General features: G+C 41.6%; 1 protein-coding gene across 2 annotated transcripts in view; it reads left to right on the top strand.

Annotated features, from left to right (window-relative positions):
• The window catches only part of CPED1 (cadherin like and PC-esterase domain containing 1), a 260,855-nt gene that overhangs the window by 82,402 nt on the left and 154,002 nt on the right, over positions 1-24,451 (top strand). For both annotated transcript variants that reach the window (XM_072783304.1, XM_072783303.1), the window contains exons 5-6: positions 7,475-7,607; positions 9,374-9,542. In XM_072783304.1, the coding sequence (XP_072639405.1) occupies positions 7,475-7,607; positions 9,374-9,542 (302 nt within the window). The remainder of the gene's footprint in view (positions 1-7,474; positions 7,608-9,373; positions 9,543-24,451) is intronic.

The following is a 24,451-nucleotide window of genomic DNA, read 5'->3' as shown; positions in this document are numbered from 1 at the left end:
TATAGAGAGTAAACTATCGGTGTCAGATCCACACAGGTAGTAACATAACAATGTCAACTCTTGAGAAAGGAATTTTGAGTTGCTTGGCTTAAGGTTAGAATTATGTAGGAGTAATGCCACTTGTATAAAATGAAAACAAAAATATCCTAAGGAATTGATGTGTTTGGAGCATGTAGATCCTCAAATTATACCATTTAAGATCAGGTGTAGGTCTGAAATAGTCTAGTGACTTTTGTCTGTGGGTCATAAACTTGTTGACTAAGATCTAGTTCTGTTGACTGAGAGTTGTGTTGGTTGCTTGTGAAAAAAAAAAAAAAAAATCTGTTCCTGAACAAAACAGAGAGGAATAGACTTAACTATTGCAAAACTAGGTCGGCCCTAGGCCTACCCCATCCACAGAAACCTAGCCTCAACACAGAACTCCTTTCAACACACGAAACATCAGGAAATGAACTGCTTTGCTGGGAGATCGCTAGGCTAAACATGAGGAAGGTCACTAAACCAGTGTGTCTTTACAAGCTACTTCAAATAAAATTGCTGCATTTTATTTTGATCTACACATCTGTGCTTATCACATATTTCCTGCTTCGTTCTTAAGCGGCTAATGTCAAATGTCACATGTTTAAGAATCACATAAAAGAGGATTTAATAGGTTAGCCTTTGTCTGATAGTCAGCAGTGACGAGAAGCCCTTAGTGTTGAATAAATTCAAAAGGAATAACATTTAAGTTACACTTTGTGAAGTTTCTAGTTATAAACAGGTTTCCTAGATTATAGAAAAGGGTTATATTAAAGTATTTCTGGTAGTAGCTATTTAACATTCTTTGAGTATTTAATATATGCCAAGTGCTGTGCAAAGCTCTTTAAAGAAAATTTTATGTTTAATTCTTTCAGCATCCATATGAGGTACATTCTTCTTATTATTATTACTACCGTTAAATTCTCATTTTCCAGATAAAGACACTGAACTTAGAAAAGTTAAGGAATTTGTTCATGGTCGTAATTATGAATAGGAATTCATTAATAGACAAGAATTAGGATTTTTTTTTAAATAAATGTTCTTTGGAATGTTGTTTGTAAAATGTTGTTAAATGGGACACGAGTGGCTCAGTGGTTGAGTGTCTGCCTTCAGCTCAGGGCGTGATCCCGGGGTCCTGGGATCAAGTCCCACATTGGGCTCCCCACAGGGAGCCTGCTTCTCCCTCTGCCTGTGTCTCTGCCTCTCTCTGTGTCTGTCATGAATAAATAAATAAAATCCTAAAAAATAGGTGGGGGAGAGTATTGGATAGCAAGTATACTGCAACATCCTGGACAAATCAGAACTGTGCCTTATTGGTTTCATCCATGTCTTCCCAAGGCACAGGTTCAGTTTGTTTGGGGAAGCAAATGTGCCTTGGTCCCCAAATCCCTCTCTTATATGATGTCCCTGTAAATGGATAGCTTTCCTCTTGGCTGTCTGCTGGTGATCTTCTCTTTCATGGTTTTCTTTTTTCTTTTCCTTTCTTTTACAATGTGGTTTTTTTGTACAATGCGGTTTATTGGGCCTCACACAAATCAAATGGCAACTGGTTGACCTTGGGAATCACTCAGAATTGCTGAAATATACCTGAATTCACAGGACTCTTGCCACGTATCTAGTCCATTAGGTCATATGTAGCATATATTTTAAAAATTATCACATAACTCTTCACCTAGGAAGACAAATTAAGAATTATAAAGGATCTCAGAAATCATCTAGCTGTTCATCCAGTAAATATTTGTTTAGTACCCACCATGCTTACAGCTGTCTTTTTCATCATCATTCAAAGAAGGAAGCAGATTCAGAGGTGAAGATATCTGTTCTCTTTTAGGAATTGGCAGGACTTGGGCTATGCTTCTATTGTTTTCCAAGCATATACTAGGTACTCATTGAATGATTTCAAGTTTGTCCCTCATACTTGTCAGGGTTTTCCATGGAAATAGAAAAGAAGATCGGTCTATCATCTGTCTATCTATCTATCTATCTATCTATCTATCTATCTATCTATCTATCTAATCTCATCTATCTCTTATTTATGTATTCATTGAGAGAAAGAGATTTATTGTAATGTTTTGGTTCCTGTGATTCTGGATGTTGATAAGTCCCATGATCTGCCATCTGCAAGCTGGAGACTCAGGCCGTGTAGAGAGCCAGTGGTTAGATTCCAGTCCCGGTCTGAGGGCCTAAGAACCAAGTTCTTAGGGCAGGAGAAGATTGATGTCCCCGCTCAGTTAATCAGTCAGAGAGCAAATTCAATCTTCCTCTGCCTCTTCGTTCTGTTCAGGCCCTCAGCAGATTGGTTGATGCCCAACCACAACCGGGAGAGCTGTCTGCTTTACTCTGCCCACCAGTTCAAACGCTGATCTTCTCCAAACATACCCTCGCAGACACACCCGTAATGTTTAAGCAGCTATCTGGGTATCCCTTGGCCCAGTCAAGCTGACACATAAAGTTAACCAGTGCACCTTTTCGTCATTCCTACCCACAGACATTCTAGCCACTGGAGCCCTCTTTCACAGGCAGTATATTTATGTACTATCTTACTTCCCTTCAATAGTCATCACGATGTGGTAAGAGAAACATTATGAATTGCTGATATTTGATCAATATTAAACCACTTTTTTATCTAACAGAGCTCAGTTTCATATGGTTCATCCTAAGCCATGCCCTACTATCATGTAAAAATGCTCTTATTAGAGATCAAAAGTAATATTCACTCTTCCCATATGTGCGTGCACACACACACATACACACATGTACACATATATGATTGTTTCTAGGACATGTGGCCAATAAGAAGAAAACTAGGGCAAAAATTTGTATTTTCCAAATGCAGGGTTTGCTCTGGATATTCTCCATTCGTTCCTTCACTCTAGACCTTTCCCCAGGAAGCTGTCTACCTACCACAGACTGTGTCAATGGGGCTCCCTTGTCCCCTGACTTCTGGTAGGAGATCAGAGTTCAGGAAGAGAGAACTTTGGGGTATTTATCCCCTACATGCTTCCCTGCCAGACCGTGCCTTGGAAGTGCCTCTGTTCTGCCTGTGGCCATAGCTCGTACTCAGTGTCCTCCCCCACAGCTTCGCTCTTTGCTTAGTTCTGTAATCACCACCCTCTGGGCTAGGGGTGGCAAGAGCTTCCCTTTCATCAGCCATGGGAGCCTCACTACCTATTTTTCCCTCTAACTCTACCATCCTTTAACAGCCCCTTCTGTAATAGTTTTTTGGTTAACAATCTGTTCACTTACCCCTTTGACTCATGCCATCCATTCATTTTCTCCCAAGGCCCTGACTCAGTTTTTCCCTAGCTATGACTTTAGTTTGTGTATATATTAATTTATATTTGTTACGTATGTAAGTTCTGCAAGAATGTTAGCATATCTCTACCTGCAGGCTAAGGATTAAGACTTGTAAATGAATTTGGGCAGAAAGAACAATTAATATATCCACAAATGGTACTTACTTATACTTTTAATCTCAAAACTAATTGTTAATTTATTAATTAAGACCTTTTATCTTCACTGGAAGTTTTAAAACAAGAAAATCCTGGCTAAGTTTAGCTTCCTAATATGAAATTCAAGACAATATTCAAACATTCATGAAATATAATTACATTTTCCACTATTACTTTCCTATTAATTATTAGCTCTGGGCAAAACATTAAATCAAATAAAGTATAAATTAGTCTGCTAATCTTTGCTAGTCTTCCAGTGTATTGTCTTTCCCTATAATGTACATAATTAAATGTCATGTAGAAGGGAAAAAAATAAAATATTTTTAATACATTTAAATACCATTTTGGTCTCCAAGCACACATTGACTTAACCCCCACCTCCCTCCAAACTAGCTCGTTGCTAGAACATTTTCTGAGCACTTGTAATGCATGAGCATGGTGTTCAGTGATGAGACATCAGGAGATTCCTGGGAGATCACATTCTGGATTCTAGAGGACTCCTTGATGTTGTCACATACCCCTTAACATTGGTTGTTAAGAATTAAAATGAAAATACAGATCTTGTGGTTCTGGTTTAATCCTTCTTTTCTTAAAGCTGCACCATACTCAGCAGGTACCGAGTGCCTGGCCAACCAGATTCTAGAAGGCAGGAGAAAAGCGGTTTTTATGCATCCTTAAAAAATTGTTCATTTTTACCCTGGGTAAGTGGTAAAGTTACAGGCTTCAGAGCTCTTTAAATAAGCTGAGAGTAGTCGGTCAATAAAAATACAGAGATCTTTCACATCCATATCTGCTTATTCATTCATTCTTCATACTATGCAGTAGGGAAGCCCTAGAGACACATGGTAGGCCCTCCACATTTAATTACTTTCTGAAAATATTTAACAAACATGTGTTAATGAATTACAAGGCCATTTAAAAGATTGTCATAGAAACCCATCTCTCAAATTTCTCCCAAAAACAGAAGCTAGTTTTGACGTTGTTTATAGAAGATTTCTAGGTTCCTGTGGGTGTTGGGTGGTAAAGGGAAAAGGGGGGCATGGAATATTAACACAAGTGGATTGGACTGGTTTGTTGAGAGAGCCCTTGATAGAAAAGGGAAATGAAAGATGAAAGGAATAGTGACTTCTGACAATTCTTTGACTATGTTAAATGAGATACTAGGGTATTTAAGATTTTCCACAATTATTTATCGTGGTTCCAAAAAAATGTAGTTGCAGCTTTTATAGGTATTAATGGAGCTTATTTTTAATTTTTGGCTGTAATCAAGGGAAATGGGAATTATTTTAGATGTCGGGAACATCTAATTAGAGGTTTTTTTGTTTTGTTTTTGTTTTGGGGGAGGAGGTTAGAATCATTAAGAGTAAATTCCAAACCTGGAATAAAGTAATAGAAAGGTATATATATATATAAAATCTTTGTGACATATTAATATATCTATTAATGTAATACACTAATCTATCTATCTATCATCTATCATCTATCTATCTATAACTATTATCTTTGTGATATATATATATGTCACAAAGGGTAAAAATTAATCGATATTAAATTCCATTGCTCAACCACAGTTTCAGGGGCTGATGTGGAACTCTGACACATTCTTGACAATTCCTATATTGGATTCCACTTGCTCTGTGTTATAGGCTCTTCCACATAAACTAAGGCAAAAAAAAAAAAGTGACATAAAATTGTTTATTCTTTGACATATTTGCTGACTACTACTTCCTGAAAATCATTGAGCTACTACCTTGGTGAAACACTTAATAGGGGTAGCTTCTCCAAAGTCAGCTCTGCTTGGACTTCAAATCAATGCCGTGCTTCCTGGCAGTAAGGATAAAAAGGAAATCAGAGTAAATTACACTGTTCTCGTATTATACAAAAGAAGGCCACAAATTAGCTCTTCTGGAGAGAGAAAATCTTTCCTAGTAATAAATTCTACAAAAAAAAAAAAAGTCTTTTTAGTGAAAAAAAGAGAACGTATTTTCTTACTGTAAATTTAAAGGATTATATAAACATTTCAAGTCTTTTAAAGTTGTGGTTCCCAAGAAAAGAAATTACCTTAATGACTCTTCATTTGTCACCTCCAGAAACAAGCAATTTGAGTATTTCTTTTATTATGATGTATTAGAACTTCATTAATAAGGAAGCCTTACAAATAGGCTATCATTTTTTGAAAAAGATCACACTGTGCTAAATAATGAGATATGGGAATACATTGAACAGCTTGACTTCTGCTGACTTTTACTTAAGAGTGTGAAGTGTTTTAAATTAGACTATGTTAGTATTGATGAAACGTGCACAAGGGGGAAAAATAATTTAAAGGCTTTGTTCCATTTTGAGAGCTAGATAGGTTGTATAATTTAAAAATAAATCACTGCGACCTGGCAGTAAGGAAACAACAACTCTCATACACTGTTGGAGGGAGTGGAAATCGGGACAACCTTTTTGGAAGCCAACTCAGTAATACCTATCAAATTCACAATGCGGTTATTTGTTGATCTGGCAATTACCCATACGGATTAGAATTTGCCCCTAGATAAACTTGTAAAAGTACGCCACAATAGATTTAGAAGAGCATTCATTGCAGTATCTTTGAAATAACAAAAGAAAAATGCCACAAATATAATCTGAATACACAGCAGTAAGAGAGTGATTAAAACAAATGTATATTCATTTAACAGCACACCCCAAGCCATTAAGAAGGTTAATGTAATTAATTCTATATAGGCACAAATGGGAAGGATTCGAGGATGGAGTGGGGGGGTAAATAAGCCAGACCTGGACCATTATACAATAACTCCCCCTTATGTGTGGAGGATGCAATCCAGAACCCCCCAGTGGATGCCTGAAATGGCAGGTAGTAGCGAACCCTGTATGAACTATGTTTTTTCTTATATGAACACACCAAAATAAAGTTTATCTTATAAGTTAGGCACAGCAAGAGATTAACAGCAATAACAGATAATAAAAAAGAACGATCACAACTGGACTGTGATAAGTTATGTGAATGTGGTCCGGCTCTCCTGAAGTATGTTACGTACCGCACTGGTCCCTGTGATGATGTGGGATGCTAACAGGCCTAGTGATGAGGTGAAGGGAGGTGAATGGCACAGGTAACTGAAACTCAAGAAAGCAACACTATAGATAAAGGGGACTACCATAATGTCTCTTTTGGATAATCTAAAAAGCAGAAATGCCTGCATATATAAGTTATATAGATATACTGATATTTATATCAATCTACATATTGCAGAATTATACACATTGTATCCATCATGCACTGATTCAGACTTCAAAAGTGAATATCTAGGCTTTGGCTGCGACTGAGAGAGGTCCTAGATTGGGGAGGGTGGGGATCGCTGGATGCTTCCTTTCTCTTCCAATTTGATAACATCCTATACAATTTGATTTTTCTAACCATGCACATTCAATACATTTATTTTTTTTTAAATATCAATGAGTGTTCTGGAGTACAGCAGTACTGTTGGTCTTCAGTGTTAGATACCTTAAAAATTATTAAATAATATTTTACAGAATAATAAAGCACTGTTGTTGAGTAAAGGACCAAGATCATGAAGCATGACAGAGTCTGTAGCACATGAAGGACAGGATTGTCCCGAAATCAACTCAAGTTGTCCATGTAATGTTCTTACCACAAGCAAAAGTCAGCTCCCGCAGCCATTCCCCATATTTAAGAGTGCATCTCTTGTGTGTGTGGAGGATAGATCTGCCTGGTGCAGGACAGTTGGAGACACCGTATGTACCTCCCTTTCTGAGCAAGACTCTCCTAGTCTATTGGAAGAGAATAAACTATATATAAAAAAAAGGCATCTCTAAACATGCACTATTTAGTGGATCTAACTTTGATTCAGAATGGGGAAACAACTTGGTTGTGTATGTCCCATAGACCCTGTAGATGAACACAGCAAACACTATTTTGGAGCCATTTTGAAAAGAAACAATAGAATGACTGGTTTTTGCTCTTTTGAATTTTTTTTCAGAATTGCGACTTCCGGTGAGCCCGTCTGTGTGTCTGGATCAGAGCATACAGTCAAAGCCAAGCACTTCCAGTCACCTTTTAAAAGCAGTGAAGCCTCATATGTGGAAACCATGGGACTGGCGACGTGAACAGTTGTAAGCTAATCATTCTGAATTGTTATATCCAGCATGCATATTTAGAGACAGCTAACAAGGGAAAAATCCCTGAAGATATCTAGAGGGTATTCCATGTTTGAATTATTAGGTTCTGTTACATAAAATTTCAATTATGTCTTCTTAATAAAGAATGCCATCATTGATTTTCTTCTAGACTAATTCAAACCTCTCCTGCCTTAGAATAAACATTCTATGGGTAAATAGGACTCTTATCTGGGAAGTTACATTAATGGAAATTGAATTTGAAACCTTGACAATGTGGGACTATAAAATTTTAACTTCCATTTTATACTCAAATGACATTGCCCTAGTCTATGAGTATGGCTGAATGAATTTTTTTTCTAGTTAATTTTTTTTTTATGCATCCTAGAATCTAAGGATGCATCTGCGGGGTACCAAATTATTTAAGTTACCTCCAGGAAAATGATTTTGTAATGTAGATAAATTATAGTGAAAAATTAAAAGATTTTCATAATCTTATCCAAGAGACAAAATTGTTTACCCCATCTAATTTTATAATTATTAGGTAGTATTTCTGCAGTTAATAGTATTTATTGAAGAATCACATGCATCTCCTTCTTGCCTAAACTTCAAAAGTTGAAATAGCACAATCTTTTCAGTGATCAAATTTAGATATTTGAGACATAGAAACATCATGCAAAAAGCAAATAGTTAAACATTTGGTATCTTTGATGATGGAAGTATATTTGTTTCATCACAAACTATTAGTGTTAGTTTTCCTTTGTAGACTGAAGTATGATCTTCATACTTTATCCTTTAAATCAACCCACAGTTATCCGTGGTGACAGTTATTGGATAGAATCAGACTAGTGAGGAATGTTTTTTGTCATAGTTTTGGTGACCTGTTCGCCATTGAAAAATAGACTGTTTTTTTCTTGTCAAGGAAAAGACAGAGCAAAGGCAGGTCAGCGTAGGACTGGAAAATATCTTCACTATTCCTTCATTTGTATTACCTTTGTTGTAATCATACATACACGACCAATTTACATTTTTTAAATCTTTTTTTCGATAATTTTAAAAAATTTAAATTCAATCAATTAACATTTAATGTATTATTGGTTTCAGAGGTAGAGGTCAGTGATCATCAGTCTTATCTAACACCCAGTGCTCATTACATCACGTGCCCTCCTTAATGTCCATCACCCAGGTGCCCCACCCCCCTACCTCCTTTCCTCCAACAATCCTCAGTTTGTTTCCTCTGATTAAAAGTCTCTTATGGTTTGTCTCCCTCTCTGATTTCATCTTATTTTATTTTTTCCTCTCTTCCCCTATGATCTCCTGTTATTTCTTAAATTCCACATTTGAGTGAGATCATATAATAGTTATCCTTCTCTGATTGACTTATTTCGCTTAGCATGATATCCTCTAGTTCCATCCACATTATTGCAAATAGCAAGATTTCATTTTTTGATGGCTGAGTAGTAGTCCACATTTTCAAATCTTTAAACCTTATTTTAGGTATTATTTTCCAACCTTCCTTTCTTTCAAAAGAAATTTAATTAAAGTCTACCAGAGTAGAGAACTCTTAATTAATTTGATCCCTTCTCCATGTACCTGTATATCCCCTGATAGTGATGCTAATAAACAGTGAAATTGTTGAAGGAAACCCACACATTGAAGGCTGGGGTCCAATAAAGGACAGATGAGTGTACAAAACTTCAAGGTAATTCACAAATGACATACCCTGAGTTATGGAGCATCAACTATGATGGTTTATTTTTTAGGAATCAAACAACAGTCCTTGCTCCACATGACACAATCTTCAGAACGGAAGAATTATCTGTGATTCTTAAAGCATACGTGTTGGTGACATCCTTATCACCTTTGCGTGCATTCATTCATTCAACTGGCACAGTTTGGAATCCACCAAAGAAAAAACGCTTCACTGTCAAGGTAAAATTTCCATCAAAGCTGTCATTTCACTCAAAGTATCCTGAAGATAAGTAAAGTGAGTTGAGCTGCCTTTCTCTGACCTTTATGATTATCAAATCCCATTGAACGAAGATTGCATCATTTTATTGCTGCAAGTAGAGATTTTCATTTAATAGGTGCAGGTTCAAAAAAGAATTGGAAACAGCTTAATTCGCTAGGGATCACACAAGCTACATCTGGTTTTCTCAGTCCGTGATTATAGTTCAATTCTTTGACCCATTACAAAACTAATCCTCAGTGGTATTCTGTTTTCTTGACTTTCCACTTATTCAAGAATAATATAATCATTGCAACAAATGAAGATATTATTTTCCCTTAGTTTTTTTTCTTCATTCGTGGGAAGCAAAACACCTATTTCATTACAATAATCAATATGGAATAGTTCCTGAGTGAAAAACAAAGCTCTCAAGTGTGCCTAAGCTACCAAGCCATGACGTAGAGCATGATGGGGAAGTTTTCTGGGAAGAACTTAGTCACGACCGCAAAAAGTTTAGTTATAAAAGGTAACTCAGGTCACCTCAGTTGAAAATAACATCTAGTGACAACACATTGGGTATATTTTAAGAAGTTCCCAATTTTACAGAAATAATTGTTCAGAAGACAGGCAAGAGGAAATGGGAAAACATTGAAAGAATAATTATCTTGTATATTCTTTCAGTTTCTTCCCATTTTATCTGTCCACTGAACAATTATTTCTCTAAAATCAAAAATTCCTTCAAAGAACAAATCCCACTTACACGATCCCACTTACATGAGAATCTAAAATTGTCAAACTCACAGAAGCAGGGGATAGAATGGTAGTTACCAGGGACTCAGGGAAGGGGAAGTGAGAAAGGATTGGTCAACTGGTACAGAATTTCAGTTATGCAAGATGAATGTGTCCTAGAGTTTTATATACAGAATAGTGGCTACGGTTAATAACACCAAGATTTGCTAAGAGAATAGATCTTATGTTAAATGTCTTTATCACTAAATAACACACATATACATACATGTGTATGTATATACACATACATATATATTTGGAAGGAATAGATGTGTTTATGGCTTGAATGTAGTGATGGTTTCACGGGTATATTTCTCTCCAAACTGATCAAATTGTATGTATTAAATATGTACAACGTTTTGTATCTCTATCATAATAAAGTGGTTTTCAAAAAAAGAATGTACAAGTGCCTTTAATAGTTTCAAGAGATTCAGAAGCGACTGACCCTAATGTTTTTCAGAATTTATCTTATATAAACTACATTGTAAATTCTGAAAAATCTTCTCATGGTGAAAAATCTTTAAATGGCCCATTTAAATATTGTCAATTAAAAAAAATCAGCGTGATAAACGATGCAGGTGCTGTATTCCTTAGTATAATATGTGGCTGACATTTTGAGGAAATAGTATTGATGGAAGTCTTAAGGGCACTTTATTTTAAGGACAGTCATCTTAACTATATCAATGTACGCGGTTTTTAGGTAATTATGAAAAAGTGGAATCAAGGTTGGTTTGCCTTTCATGTTATCTCCCACTAGTCTTTACAGTGGTTGTTTGTATTTCCCCAAGTACCTTCCATTGTTTTCAAATTTCCCTTCCTATTAGATTGAATTATATGAAATTGCTGATATTTGGTCATGTTTGACCTATAAAAAAATTGCAATTTCATACGATACAACCTAATATTTGGAAGTCGGGTACAGAGAGATAAAAGGAATTGAATTCCTCAAGTCATGTCACATTCAGGCATTCAACAAATGTTTACTCACCACAGTCCAAAATCCCCATTCTTGTAGAATTGCAACAGCAGTCGGTGCAAGTCTCCCACAACTATTTATGCAACCCTTTTTATCCCCATTCTCCATTCAATTCCCTTGCTCCTCAAAGGCTATCGAAAATGATTTAATGTGTATCTTTTCATTTAGATTATCGTAAAATATGCAGTTGTGTTATGCACACATGTGCTTTTAATTTATGTAAATTGTATTGTATTAGAGATTTTTTTCTTTGAACTTTTTTATGTGAACTCCACATTTTTAAGAAGGAAACATCCACGCTGTTATGTGCACACCTTCTGTGTTACTCTTCACTGATGTACAGTCATGTGTTCCATCCGTTTACTTACCCAGTGATAGACATCTTGATTATTCCAACTCTTGACTAAAGCAAATAGTGCTTCAGACTCTTTATGAATCTGCATCTGATTTTTCTGGACAATATATACCCGTCATTAGACATGTTAGGTCATAGGATATGGGTTCATTTGGTAGAATTAAATAATGCCAGCTTACCCTCCAGAAGGCCTGTTTCCATTTCTATGCCATGATCAGTCTCTCCGTGTCCCTACAACCTGCCCAATACTTGACCTTTCAGGCTTGCTGCAGGTCACAAGTGATACTTTACTCTTGCAAATTTGTCATCTATCTGTTAACTTTATCCATAATATCCTTTGTTGATGAGGAATTTTCAGTTGATTAGTCAAATTAATTTTTCCTTATAATTTCTGCTTTGGAGATTTAGTTCCGGAAATTGTTTCTTATCTCTAAATCACGGGGTGGGCTTCTCCATTTTCTTCTATTATCTTTATCATTTTTTTCTGGACAGATAAATATTTTATTCAACTAGAGTTCACCTTTGAGCCAGATTTCTTTTTCTATATAATCAATTTCCACAGGCTAAAAACTCATCATTTCCCATGAATCTAATATCACCTTTATTGCATAAGTTCCCATTTGCATATGGGACTGCCTCTGAGCTCTCTCTTCTGTTCCAGTTGGCTCCCTTGTTTTTATTATTTTTGCAGCATATGTATATCTTAGTATCTGGCAAGGGGGTCCCTCTCTTCTACTTTTTCTTTTTGAAATTAAATTAGCTATGTAGTAGACATTTATTTCCTCATAAATATTTTAGAATATCAAGTATTTTTTAAAAAATCATACAGTAATTTCAATAAACATTGAATTTATAGTCCAATTTTTGAAGAATTGAATGTTCATAATATCATCTCTATTTACTAAGATCATTTTCTTTTTCTTTTATTAGACTTTAAAATTTTTTCCCCATAAAGATCTTATATGTTTTCACTTATGTTTATTTCTAGATTCCTTAGAATATTTGTTGATATTCTTTTTGAAATTATATTGTCTATTCAGTTATTGCTAGGATAGATAAATACTGTTTTTGAAGTTGAACTTGTATTTGGTAAATTTTTTGCAATAATTTTATCACTAATACCAGTGGATTTGGGCATTCAAGGCAGATGATCATTTTATCTGCAAATAATGTCATGTTAATCTCCTTTTTAATTCTTATGTATCTTCTTTCCTTCCTCCTCCTCCTCCTCCTCCTCCTCCTCCTCCTCCTCCTCCTCCTCCTCCTTCTCCTCCTCCTCCTCCTCCTCCTCCTCCTCCTCCTCCTCCTCCTCCTCCTGCTTCTGCTCCGGCTCCTGCTTCTTCTTTTCCTTTACTGTTTGGTCAGAACACCCACTACTATCTTTAAAGGTAGAAATGATCATTAAATTTTCTTGAACTGTACTTCATCTTAAAAGGAATGAAACTCAAGTTTCTCTATTTTTTTAAAAGATTTTATTTATTTATTTGTCAGAAAGAGAGAGAGAGAGAGAGAGAGAGTTGGCAGGCAGAGGGAGAGGGAGAAGCAGGCCCTCCGCTGAGCATAGAGCCCGGTGCAGGGCTCAATCCCGGGACCCCAGGATCATGACCTGAGCTGGAGACAAACACTTAACCCACTGAGCCACCCAGCCACCCCACAAGTTTCTCTACTAAGTAAAATGCTTGTGGTACGTTTTTGGTTTTTAATCTTCATAGTTGCTGCCAAGGTAATGAGACTAATAGAAGAAGGAGCCACACTGGATCCATCACCATGTTACAACTATTGCAATATATGGACAATTTTGTTTCCTCTGCACCGTCTCCACTCTCCTTCCCAGACAATAGTTTATTTTGAAACAATTCCCAGACATCATATGATTTCATTTATAAACCTTTTTAGAGTGTAACTCTGCGAGGGATGGATTTATAAACTTAACTAAGTTAAATAAGTTCCCTTTTATTTTTAGTCAGCTAGGAGGCTTTGCCGTAAATAGATTTTGAACTTTGCAAAAATGCTTTGTGCTGCATTAATAAATTATATGATTTTTTTCTTCCTCAAGTTTATTTTTGTGGTTTATGACATTAGTGGATTTTCTTTTAATAAAACGTCCTTGCGTCACTGAGATAAAACCTATGTGATTATTTGGGGCTATTTTTCAACAGTGTTTGATTCTTTTTTAAGATTTTTATTTGAAAGAGAGAGACGGCGCATGAACAGGGGGGAGAGGGAGAGAGAGAAGCGGGCTCCCAGGGAGCCCGATGTGGGGCTCGATCCCGGGACCCCGGGGTCATGGCCTGAGCCAAAGGCAGATGCTGAACCGACTGAGCCGCCCAGGAGCCCTGCTCTGCTGGATTTGTTTAGTTCTGACTTCCATGTCTACGTTCATAAATGATATGGGCCTGTAGCTGTATTATATTTCCCTCCTCTAGTTTTTAGAGTTGAGATTACTGGAAAAATAGAACTGAATAACTTTCGCTCATTTTCAGCTTTCTAGTACAACCTGTATAAACTAGGAGTGACTTCTTCTGGTTGTGTACAACATCCTCCTGGGCTCGTTCTCTTCTTATGGAGTGTTTCCAATTAGGACCTGAAGTTTTCACCCTTTAATTCTGGAAAGTTTGTCTTCATTATTTCTTGAAACACTTTTTCTCACTGTGTTTTCTTTCTTTCTTCTGTCGTCCACATTGTGACCTCTTCCTTTTATGTGCTGATGCCCATTAAGAGGATGCCCATTTTTACTTGCATTCATTAATTTCTTACTTTATTTCCTCTTGGCTCTTTTTAATGACTTCTTTTTCTTTTTTTTTTTTTTCACATTTCATTTCGCTACTGCCTTCCATTATTTCCTTGAGTATCTTAGTCGTGCTTTTTAAAAGGTCTTAGTGCATTAGTTTCAGAGGTCGGTGCGCTCTCTGTTGCACCACAGGGCCCCTAGTCTATTAGCCAAGGTAGATCATGTCTTTCTCTTCCATTGTTTGCCCCCTACTGGAGGCAGCTGTACTTTCCACAAGGCCCATATTTTGTTCCTTGCGCTTCAGTTCTCCTGCAGATACGATTTACTGCAGCTGGTACACCTTCCGCAGAAGGCCAGTCCTGTGGGTGTATCCGAGGACATGGTAGGCGATGGGGTCCAAGCGTCAGAAAACCACTTTTGATCACTTCCCTCTGCTGCCATTCGGCAGCTGGTTCCTCTGGTCAGAATTTCACGCCCTAAACTCTTAGGAAGTAAAGCCTTGGAGGGGAGGCACTTCTCTCCCTTATAATCCATCAAACGGGAGGTTTGAGAGAACAGGGTGGAGGAGTGAATGTCAGAAGTGATATAACCTCACGCTTCTCCTCATCAAGTCTTCACCTGAGCAGGACATTAATCCCCCTCTCCCCCATATTAAGCAACCTGATTCCCGGGGTGGACTCTACATCCTAAACGGGAATGGGGAGGCAGTGAATGTCCTTAGGGGATCCCAGGGGAGAGGCACGAGGGAAATAACAACACTTTCCTCCATCCTGGCCTCTCGGAGAAGCATCCAAAACCCACCATCCTCACACTCCAGAGGTCCTGGCCCTTGCCACCACTGGCCAGACCGGTCCCAAACAGCTTTCACAATCCCCTTCACATAGGTTTTTATTATTTATTCCTTTGAAGCCTCCCCCTTCCCTTTTTTTTTTTTTTTGTTTCTTTAAGCATCACCTCCCCTAAGCCCAGTAGAAACACTTTTTTTTTTTTGTCGTAGTTTTTATGTACAGTAGCCTCCCTTACCTGCACATTTGATTTCTGCAGTTTGAGTCCACTCTGCCTCCACCCCCTAAAGACTTCTGGAAGCAGATGATTCTTCTTCTTCTTCTTCTTCTTCTTCTTCTTCTTCTTCTTCTTTTTAAGATTTTATGTATTTATTTGAGAGAAAGAGAGAGAGAGACAGAGAAACAGCAGAGTGAGAGAGAGAGAACATGAGCTTGGAGGAGCAGAGAGAGAAGAAGCAGCAGCCTCCCCCCTGAGCAGGGAGCCCGACCTGGGGCTCCATCCCAGCCCCTGGGGTCACGACCTGAGCTGAAGGCAGACACTTGCCCGATAGGGCATCCCAGGTGCCCTGGTGATTGTGATGAGTCAGCAGAAGGTCCGTAGTAGCCTGATGCTATGTCACAGGCCCTACATCCTGCGCTTCACTTCCTCCTTCACGTCAGCATTTGATCATCCCACGTCATCACAGGGAGGGCGAGTACAGCACGATGTGGTGCTTTGAGAGACAGACCACCCTCACCTAACTTTTATTATAGCCCGTTGTTACGGTTGTCCTATTTTACCATTATTGTGTTAATCTCTTACTGAGCCTAATTTATAAAATAAACTTTATCTTAGGTGTGTATGTCTAGGAAAGAATACATAGTGCTCAGAGGGATCCACGGTCCCCCTGGTTTCAGGCATCCACCGGGAGCCTTGGTGGCCTCGCCCCTGCGCAGGAAAGGAGACAACCGTATTTCCTGAAGACCAAGCGTGAGACAAGAAGGCTCTCCGTGACTCGGTTTTCCTCGGACTTTCGTGCTTTATTCACTCTTTTGTTTCTTAGTCATACCCTTGTCGCCCATAGGACGGAGGCGGGCAGTAGACGTAGCACAGGAAAGCAGCAGGCCTCATCACCCGCACCCTCTCCTTGGGATTTGTCACGTCAGGATCTTGCCTGATTATTCTGGACGATACTGTTGTCTGCTCTCCAAGGGAGGCAGTGCAGCTTCCTGGGTTCGTGCGCCAGACAGTGATTATTTCCTTACGAGGTCAAAGCGACGATACTTGATGCTTCGGGTAGGTTGCTGGAAACAAGGGGGTATCTATTCACCCTTCAAGTGAAGTACTTATTGCTTCGGCTAAAACAAATAGATTCTACTTATCTGTTACATCAGTTGACCACCTTCCAAAATACTGCTTCCTCCTGATATTTTTAGATGTGAAAAATGCCTGGAAATGGCTCTCAGTGCTAGTGTAGAAGACAGGGCCCAGATTCACTTTAAAGCCCAACTATGCAATGTCAAAGTTTTATTGAACATTGTTTTTTTAAATCCCACAAAACATAGTCGTGTACGTGCGTGCGTGTGTCCAGAGTTCTCGATTCAAAGGCTGAATGACTTAGTTAACCCAGGAGTGATTTATGCACTGTGCAGCGAGACAGACTCACTAAACTGGTTATCAGTGGCCATTTATAGAATATTCAGGCAGCTAAAGGAGGTATGAGAGTAATAACAGAAATAACTAGGAGCTCATTTATTTCCAATTAGGTTTGCTGCTGAGATACTCTCTCTACTAAAGCTTCGGAGGGAGTTGAAAAATATCAAGAAATGCAAATTTTAGAAAATGACAAGTAGTTTGCTTTGTAAACTAAACTTTTTTTTTTTTCCTAAAAATCTCCTTCTATAACAGTAAAAAATAATTTCAAATTTAAGTGTTAGGTGTTTGCAAAGGAGGTTCAAATTTAAAAGTCGGGGCAAAGATAGAAAAAGGGACGAAAACTAATAGCATGTGTGACTCTCGCTTACTATAGCCTTCGATTCAGTTTTTTTTTTTCTTCGATTCAGTTTTAAAACAATCGTTTAGGCTGCTGAGGCACTGTTGTGTTCTTGGTGAATGTAATAAACCCATTTTTAAGCAGTATTCTAATTTAAAGACTTTGCTTAAAAAGCTTCCCGTTCTCAAAGACGCCAGTTTTATCTATGAATTCCAGAGCGGGACCGTTGTACAAGTTGTAATTGGTGACTTTTGGTCAAATGCCTCCCTGGCTGTTTTTATACGTGGGTCGTACAGATTAACTGCAAGACAGGTCTTAAGTTCAGATCTGGCTCCTGCTGCGGAGTCCCGGAGTCCCGGAGTCCCGGCTCGCCCTCCACCCTCTGTGGTCCCCCAGCAGGGAGGAAGCCCTGGGTGGGGGGGCGGGTGGTGAGGCTCGGACTCCCTTCTGAGGCCTGGAGATGCCCTCTGCCTGTGAGCACAGCAGGCCTCGCCCAGACGCGCCTCCCGGGTCCAAATCCATCCTTGGATCCGCCGCGGCACATTTCCGGATGCTCACTTGTTGCCACCGGCACCAGCTCATCCTTGACCCTAACCCGTTCTTGATGAGTGTGTCTTGCACCGAGTTCCATCAAGGATCACGGACAACTTTATTTTTTGGAGAAGTGAAATTGTCTTTATTTGGAGACCATGTGCTCTTTTTTATTGAAACCTAATCGGCATAAGGTGTCTTCTTGGCTGCAGGCCCGCATCCTAGTGACCCGGGACCTCTGGACCTTCTGCAACGCCAGGGTGCTGAGCCCGGTGGCTGCGGCACTGAAGGGCACCAACGGCGGGAAGCAATTGCCCGGGGCAGCTGGTGGCCTCACCCTCTCACTTCGCAGGGGTCCCCCAGAGGCTTTCCGGCGAGCGCGGGACACAGGTGTCATAATCTAAGTTTCTGGGCAGGGTCGCCCTGAGGGAAAGGGGAAAGCCGGGGACGGGTCAGTGCCTGTGCGGCCCCCGTGGAGGCCCCGGCCCGGCCGCAGCGCTAACCCCTGGGCTCCAGCAGCACCGCAGGCCTCCGGGGGCTCATCGCTGCTCCACGGGGCCCGCCGTCCCCCACCCCCACCCCCAGGGGACCAGCGAGTGTGCGAGGAGAGCGGGAGTCTTAGCAAGGCCAGGAACGCTGCCATCTACCAAGACCTTTTTCCAAGAATACCTGCGTCTCTTACTCTTTTCGGGGATGTTGCCGAGATGCAGCGAGCCTGGCTGCGCATCAGGGTTTGTGCAGAGCCTTCCATGGGGCGCTGAGACGGCTTCTGTATCCCAGGGTGAAGATGAGGAATGCCTCGGGATGCAGGTACAGTTACCTGCAGCGGCCGCCGGCCTCAGGACATGGTCTTCTTCTGACCTTCATCTTACGTCTAAAACCGCAGACCGTGGAACTGACCTTGTAAAGGCTTCTCCACTGAGCATCGGGCCTTTCTGCAAGGCCCCGGAGACCTATGTCAGCTTGTAGGAAGAAGGTGACTAAAAGGCCGCTCTCGGGAGTTTGTGAAAGGAGTTCGTGTGTTACTTCATCTACTCTCACCTGGATCAGATTTAAAAACTGCATCAGGGGGTTCATTTGTAAGGTTTGACTTTATATAAATAAAAATTATAGGCGACAAGCATAAAATTAAATAAACCTGTGACCGAAGCTGACAAAATAAGAACTAAATAATGATTGAAAAGGAAAATATATCTCTCTAATCAGCCCATACCGGTGTTGAATATTATTTAAGAGATATATCTGCTCCAGCAAAAGAGTGATTGTTTTGCAACCAAACATGACTTTAAAACAATTTTGTTATTTTGCATTGATACTGTTGATGCAAGTTCGTCTCTTATTTTGAAAATTTTCATTCACTCGTTCATTTATTCATTCCTAGCTTTGTTCCGTAAAAGGTTTGTCAGGTATTATATACATTCATTGATTCTTAATACTGCACCTGGATTATCCTAAATAGGAAGAGAATTATTCCTTAATCATAGTCATGTTTATTTGATCACAAATGATCATTTAAACACATGACCATAAGCTTCAGGACAGCGAACAATGTGCCTGTATCCCTGAGAGCCTCAGAAAATGCCTGGCACATGGCAGGCACTCAAAAAATGTCTATCAGTGAATGATGGTCTATCACTATCATTTTTATTAAAGGTACCTGATTAAACCATACACAAAAACTTTCATTTTGGCAAAGTAGTGTTGAGAATAGGTTCTGCATCAAAAGATAAAGATGAGTGTTCGCTTCGGCAGCACATATACTAAAAAAAAAAAAAAAAAGATAAAGATGATGAATTTACCTATAACATCTTTGTTAATTCAGACATATCTTCTGAACTAATGTAGTGAACTGGTTAATATAAGCAAATAAAATTAACTAGAATGTGTGCATTATACATACATATATACACACATATATGACACATATATAAAATGTCTTACAATGACAACATGATGTAGCACTTAACCCTAATAAATAAATCTCTAAGTATTATTTCCTTTAACACTAGAAAACTGATGGGCGAGTATTAGTTGTATGTCCAGAAAAATGGAGGTTAGCTAATATTCAGGGATTTCAGCGTGAAATCAGGGGAGGTCAGTGTGTCCCTTCAGAATACTCGAAAGAAGAAAAGGGAGTTAGTTTCTCAGTGGCATGTGGATGTTAGGATGTGTAGGTCCCTTCTCCTTCGCGGCTCTTCTCCCCGGCTCCTGTTCAAGCCCGCTTCTCTCTGGCGTCATCTAGTGGATGCCTGTGAGAGGACGAGAGAAGGGCCCAGAAAGATCCCTGGAGGGATCAGATGTCCCTTCTGCAAACCAGGGCCTCGGAGTCTGTGGCATGTGGACCTCACAGAAACTCACAGACTAATCGATGCAGGCTGGTCCAGCATCAGAGTGTCACTCTGGTTACACCTCGGTGATCACAATAAAGAGAAAATAAAGATCAGATACACTGTTTAGAGGAAAAAAAAAAAAGGAGTATGGAAAAAGCACTAATTAAGCAATGTTATAAGTACTTATTAATCATCCATCGGTGCCTAGATTACAGAGCTGCTGTAATCCCTTCCTGTAGTACCCTCCATCCAATAAAGAATGTGAAGATGGACCCATGGATTAAGGCAAAACTCTCTGCAGTCTTCCTGAATTTTTCCACTTCTGCGCAGGCACCTAGAGTGACTCAATTTAATTTTATGAATCTAAAAAAAAAATAAAAAAATAAAAAAATAAAAATAATACAAATTCTATGCATCTTGATTCCTAGACCTTGACAAGGCTTACCTGAGTTTTCCATTACTGTGTAATGGTAAATATCTTCTGAGGACAGGAAAACATGTTGGGAGAAAAAAAAAAAAAAGTCAGATAAAGTCAGCAAAAAAGTCAAGAGAACAAACATGAGGAAGAAAACCTTATTGGCCTCAATATGCTTAAAGTCCTTGAAAGAAGAGATTACGTTTATTCATTTACTTATATTTATTTATTTATTTATTTATTTATTTATTTATTTATTCATTTATTTTACTTACTTATTTTTATTTAAAAAGGAAACACACCTTGAGCGCCTGACACAATACCTAGTGCTTAGAAGACAGGGGAGGAGAAATGACTTGGAAGAGAGACTCCACTCATCAGATTTGCTGCAAAAGCAACTAGTAATAAAAAAAAAAAAAAAAAACTCTTTATAAAGAGATAGGTGAATGCAAAGTCCTAACAGTGAAGACGATAGCAGTCAGTGTCTCAAAAAACAAATAGCTCTCTCATGCTTAAGTCTGTTATAAAATGTGCGTCCGGTGGAGGAGACGGATGATATTTACGATTTTACTCTGGTTATGGAAACAAAATAATTTCCCACCAGGACGCCTGGCAGCTTATCCCATTACCCGCCACCTCAAGCACCTTGTGTTGAGCATCTCCTCTCTTCTCTGAGGTCTATGTCAAGGACCTTGACAAATCCTAAATGTAAAATAGCCCCAAAATGTGCCAACGAGGTGGAAGTGTTGTGTCTGCTGAAAGAAGACAGCCTTCCGCTCCTTCGGGAGGGAACCTGAGCAGCATTTGTCTTACGTGATTTATGCATCCTAAGTTTCAAATGAAATACGGCCTTTCCCTCCCATATCTTGAAATGCGGTTGCAAATTTGAAAGAAACCGCAGGCTTTTGTGGGGAGGAACTCCAAGCAAGGGTGCGCGTTGCCCCCAAGTGACCCTTTTAGATACTGCACCAGGGCCTCGTGGCCTGCAGGGTGGTGGGGGGGGGGTGCAGAGCTGCTTTTTCTCTTGGATTATACACCTTTTTAAAAAAAAGATGCCATGTATTGATCCATGAGAGACACACAGAGAGAGTTAGAGACCCAGGCGGAGGGCGAAGCAGCTCCCTGCAGGCCCGACGCGGGACTCGATGCCGTGACCCCGGGTGCCCTGCGGAGGCCGCGCACCTGACCTGGCCGCGACCCCGCTGTGCGCCCGAGGCTGAGGCCGTGGCTCCCGGGGCGCCCGGGCGGGGGGGGGGAGCTGTGGGGGGTGGCCGGTCCCCCCTGCACCCCCACCCCTGCCCCGAGGGGCCCCGCTCCCCCGCGGATGCGCCCCCGCCGGCCCCCCGCGGCGCCCAGCCTCAGCCGCCCTGAGGCCCGCCTGCAGGAGCTGGAGCTCGGGCCGCCCCGGAGGGCCCCGGTCCCCGTGTTCGCGCCCGCGCGTGGCGCCTCCTCTCGGACCCGCTGCCCCGGCTGCCGGGTCTCCTGCAGGGCCGCCCCGCCCCGGCCGCAGCCCCCGCCGCCCGGTCCACGCAGCACGGAGCAGGGCCCCGGGCTCAGCTGCTTACGGGGCGCCCCTGGGCCCGTCCCCGGCTCGGCTAGGGCCCCGACTCCCCCTGGGCCTGGTCTTAGGTCCCCAGCTCGGAGGGCCCTGGCTACCCCCCTGGGCCCAGTCCTGGGTTCCTAGCTCGGGTTAGGGGCCCGACTCCCCCCCTGCGCCTGGTCCCCAGCTTGGGTTAGGGCCCTGGCTCCCCCTCTGGGCCCAGTCCTGGGTCCCCAGCTCGGGTTAGGGCCCTGACTCCCCTCCTGGGCCCGGTCCCCAGCTGGGATTAGGGCCCCGACTCCCCCCCTGGGCCCAGTCCTGGGTCCCCAGCTCGGGTTAGGGCCCCGACTCCCCCCCCAGGCTCAGGTCCCCAGCTCGGGTTAGGCCCTGGACTAGCCCCTGGACCCGGGTCCCCAGCTCAGGTTAGGCTCCCCACGAGCCCCTGGGCCTGGGTCCCCAGCTGGGGTTAGGTCCTCAACTCCCCCCCTGGGTCCCCAGCTTGGGTTAGGCCCCTGACTACCCCCTGAGCCCGGGTCCCCAGCTGGGGTTAGGACCACAACTCCACCCTGGGCCTGGGTCCCCAGCTGGGGTTAGGTCCCCAACTCCCCCCTGAGCCTGGGTCCCCAGCTCAGATTAGGCCCCTGACTGCCCCCTGGGCCTGGGTCCCCAGCTCAGGGCTGACATCCAGCCCAGCAGGGAGCCTGCTTGAGATGCTCTCTCTCCTTAGAACCCCTCATCCCCCCAGAAAAAAAAAATACTGTGCCAAAATAGTTTCTACCAGAAGTTTCATTCCTGACGTATTTGAAAGGTAAGAGAATTTTCCCATGTTGCTTGATCACCCAAACCACCTACGGAAAGAATAGGAATAGGTATTCAAGTCCCAGAGCGGAATCATTACCTCACAGAAGAAAAACAGTATGCTAAGGAAATATACTGCATTTTCATGCTCTCCGTGAGGTACTGCTATGGTGAAAAGAAATGCGATTTTAAAATATGCATCAGACAATGATGACACCTTTTCAGGCTGAGTGATAAGCAAATAGCTGGTTGCACTTTTACTGTAAAGGAAAAAGAATTAAATCACTAGCACTGGATCTAAGAGCCCTGCACCTACAAGACCCAAATGAAAATCCCAAGGCACAATGACCTCCGGGGGCCTGGGGATGCACGCGCATCTGGGAATGTTCTGGTACCCGCCGTCTGACCTCATGCAAGTCTTTCAATCTCTCCAAACCGATTCCTGTGTCTAAAAAAGAGGAGTCGTTTCTAATGGGTTAAATAAGGTTTTACCTTCCTCCTGCAGGTGTTTACTGGGGACTTCCTGTGCTAGACATGGTGTTAGGTGCTGGTGACATAGGACAGCGTCCCTGCCTCCGTGGAGTTTGTTCTGTGGGATGGGAGGTGAAATACAGAGGAGGAACTCGTTACCTGCACACAGACAAGTACAGGTGACTACAGATTGTTTTTGAAGGTTTATTTGTTTGAGACAGAGAGAGAGAGCTCAGTGGGGAGGTGTAGGGGGAGAGGGAGACCGTCTGATGCCCACTCGGGGCTGAGCGTGACCCCATGACCCGGAGATCACCACCTGAGCCACAACCAGGACTCAGTTGCTTACCCGACGGCCCCAGCCAGGTTAATTCCAGATTTTTGCACCCATCATTTTGCCACTCCGTAGTTACAGATTTTTGAGATGGCTGAGGATGACATGAGTAAGGGGGGTGTGTAGAAAGTAACTGGGTTGCCCGCGTGATGAGAGGAAGGAAGATCTCCCCGACGAGGCGACATCTGGGCTAGAATTCATGGGTAAGACTGAGTGGCATTTGAGGAGCCAGTGAGGAATTAGTCTCAGCAGGTGGAGAATGCCAACGGCCCGAGGTGCTGGTCCCTGCACAGGCACAGAGCATCGCCGGTACTGGAAGTGTATCCTGTTGAACAAAAGGAGAGGGGTAGTGAGGAGAGAGAGCCCGGATCATGCGAGACTTATAGGCAAAGTGAAGAAGTTGAATTTTTTTCTAGGGGCGAAGGGATGTCCCCGAAAGATAGTGGGCAGGGGCTCCCTAATGTGATTTACCTTTTCAAGCCTGGTCTGCTGCTGTGTGAACGTACTGAGGAGGATCGTGAGCACAGGCAAGGCCCTTGGGCGTCCAGGTAAGAGGACTGCTCCCTGGGCCTAGTTGGTGGGATGGGGGGCTACAGAAGGAGAGAAGTTCCTACCGTGGGGAGGTAGAGACGCGCTTGGGTGATGAGTTGAGAAAGAGGACAGAGACGGCTCACGGTGATCCCTTAGCCGTTATTTGGATGGTGGTGTCATTCCCTGAGCTACATCAGGTGGGAGGGAGTAGGATGGAGAAATGTGAAAGGAGGAAGAGGACAGGACCATGGGGTCCTGGTCTCACAGCTGCTTACCCACGTCCAGGTTCACACCCGTCTGTCTGGCTCTTAGGCCTCCTTTACTCTGTCCAGCTCCT

The sequence above is a fragment of the Canis lupus genome, chromosome 18 (assembly GCF_048164855.1).
Source record: "Canis lupus baileyi chromosome 18, mCanLup2.hap1, whole genome shotgun sequence".
NCBI classification, from domain to species: Eukaryota; Metazoa; Chordata; class Mammalia; order Carnivora; family Canidae; genus Canis; species Canis lupus.
This window is presented reverse-complemented; position numbering and strand designations above follow the sequence as displayed.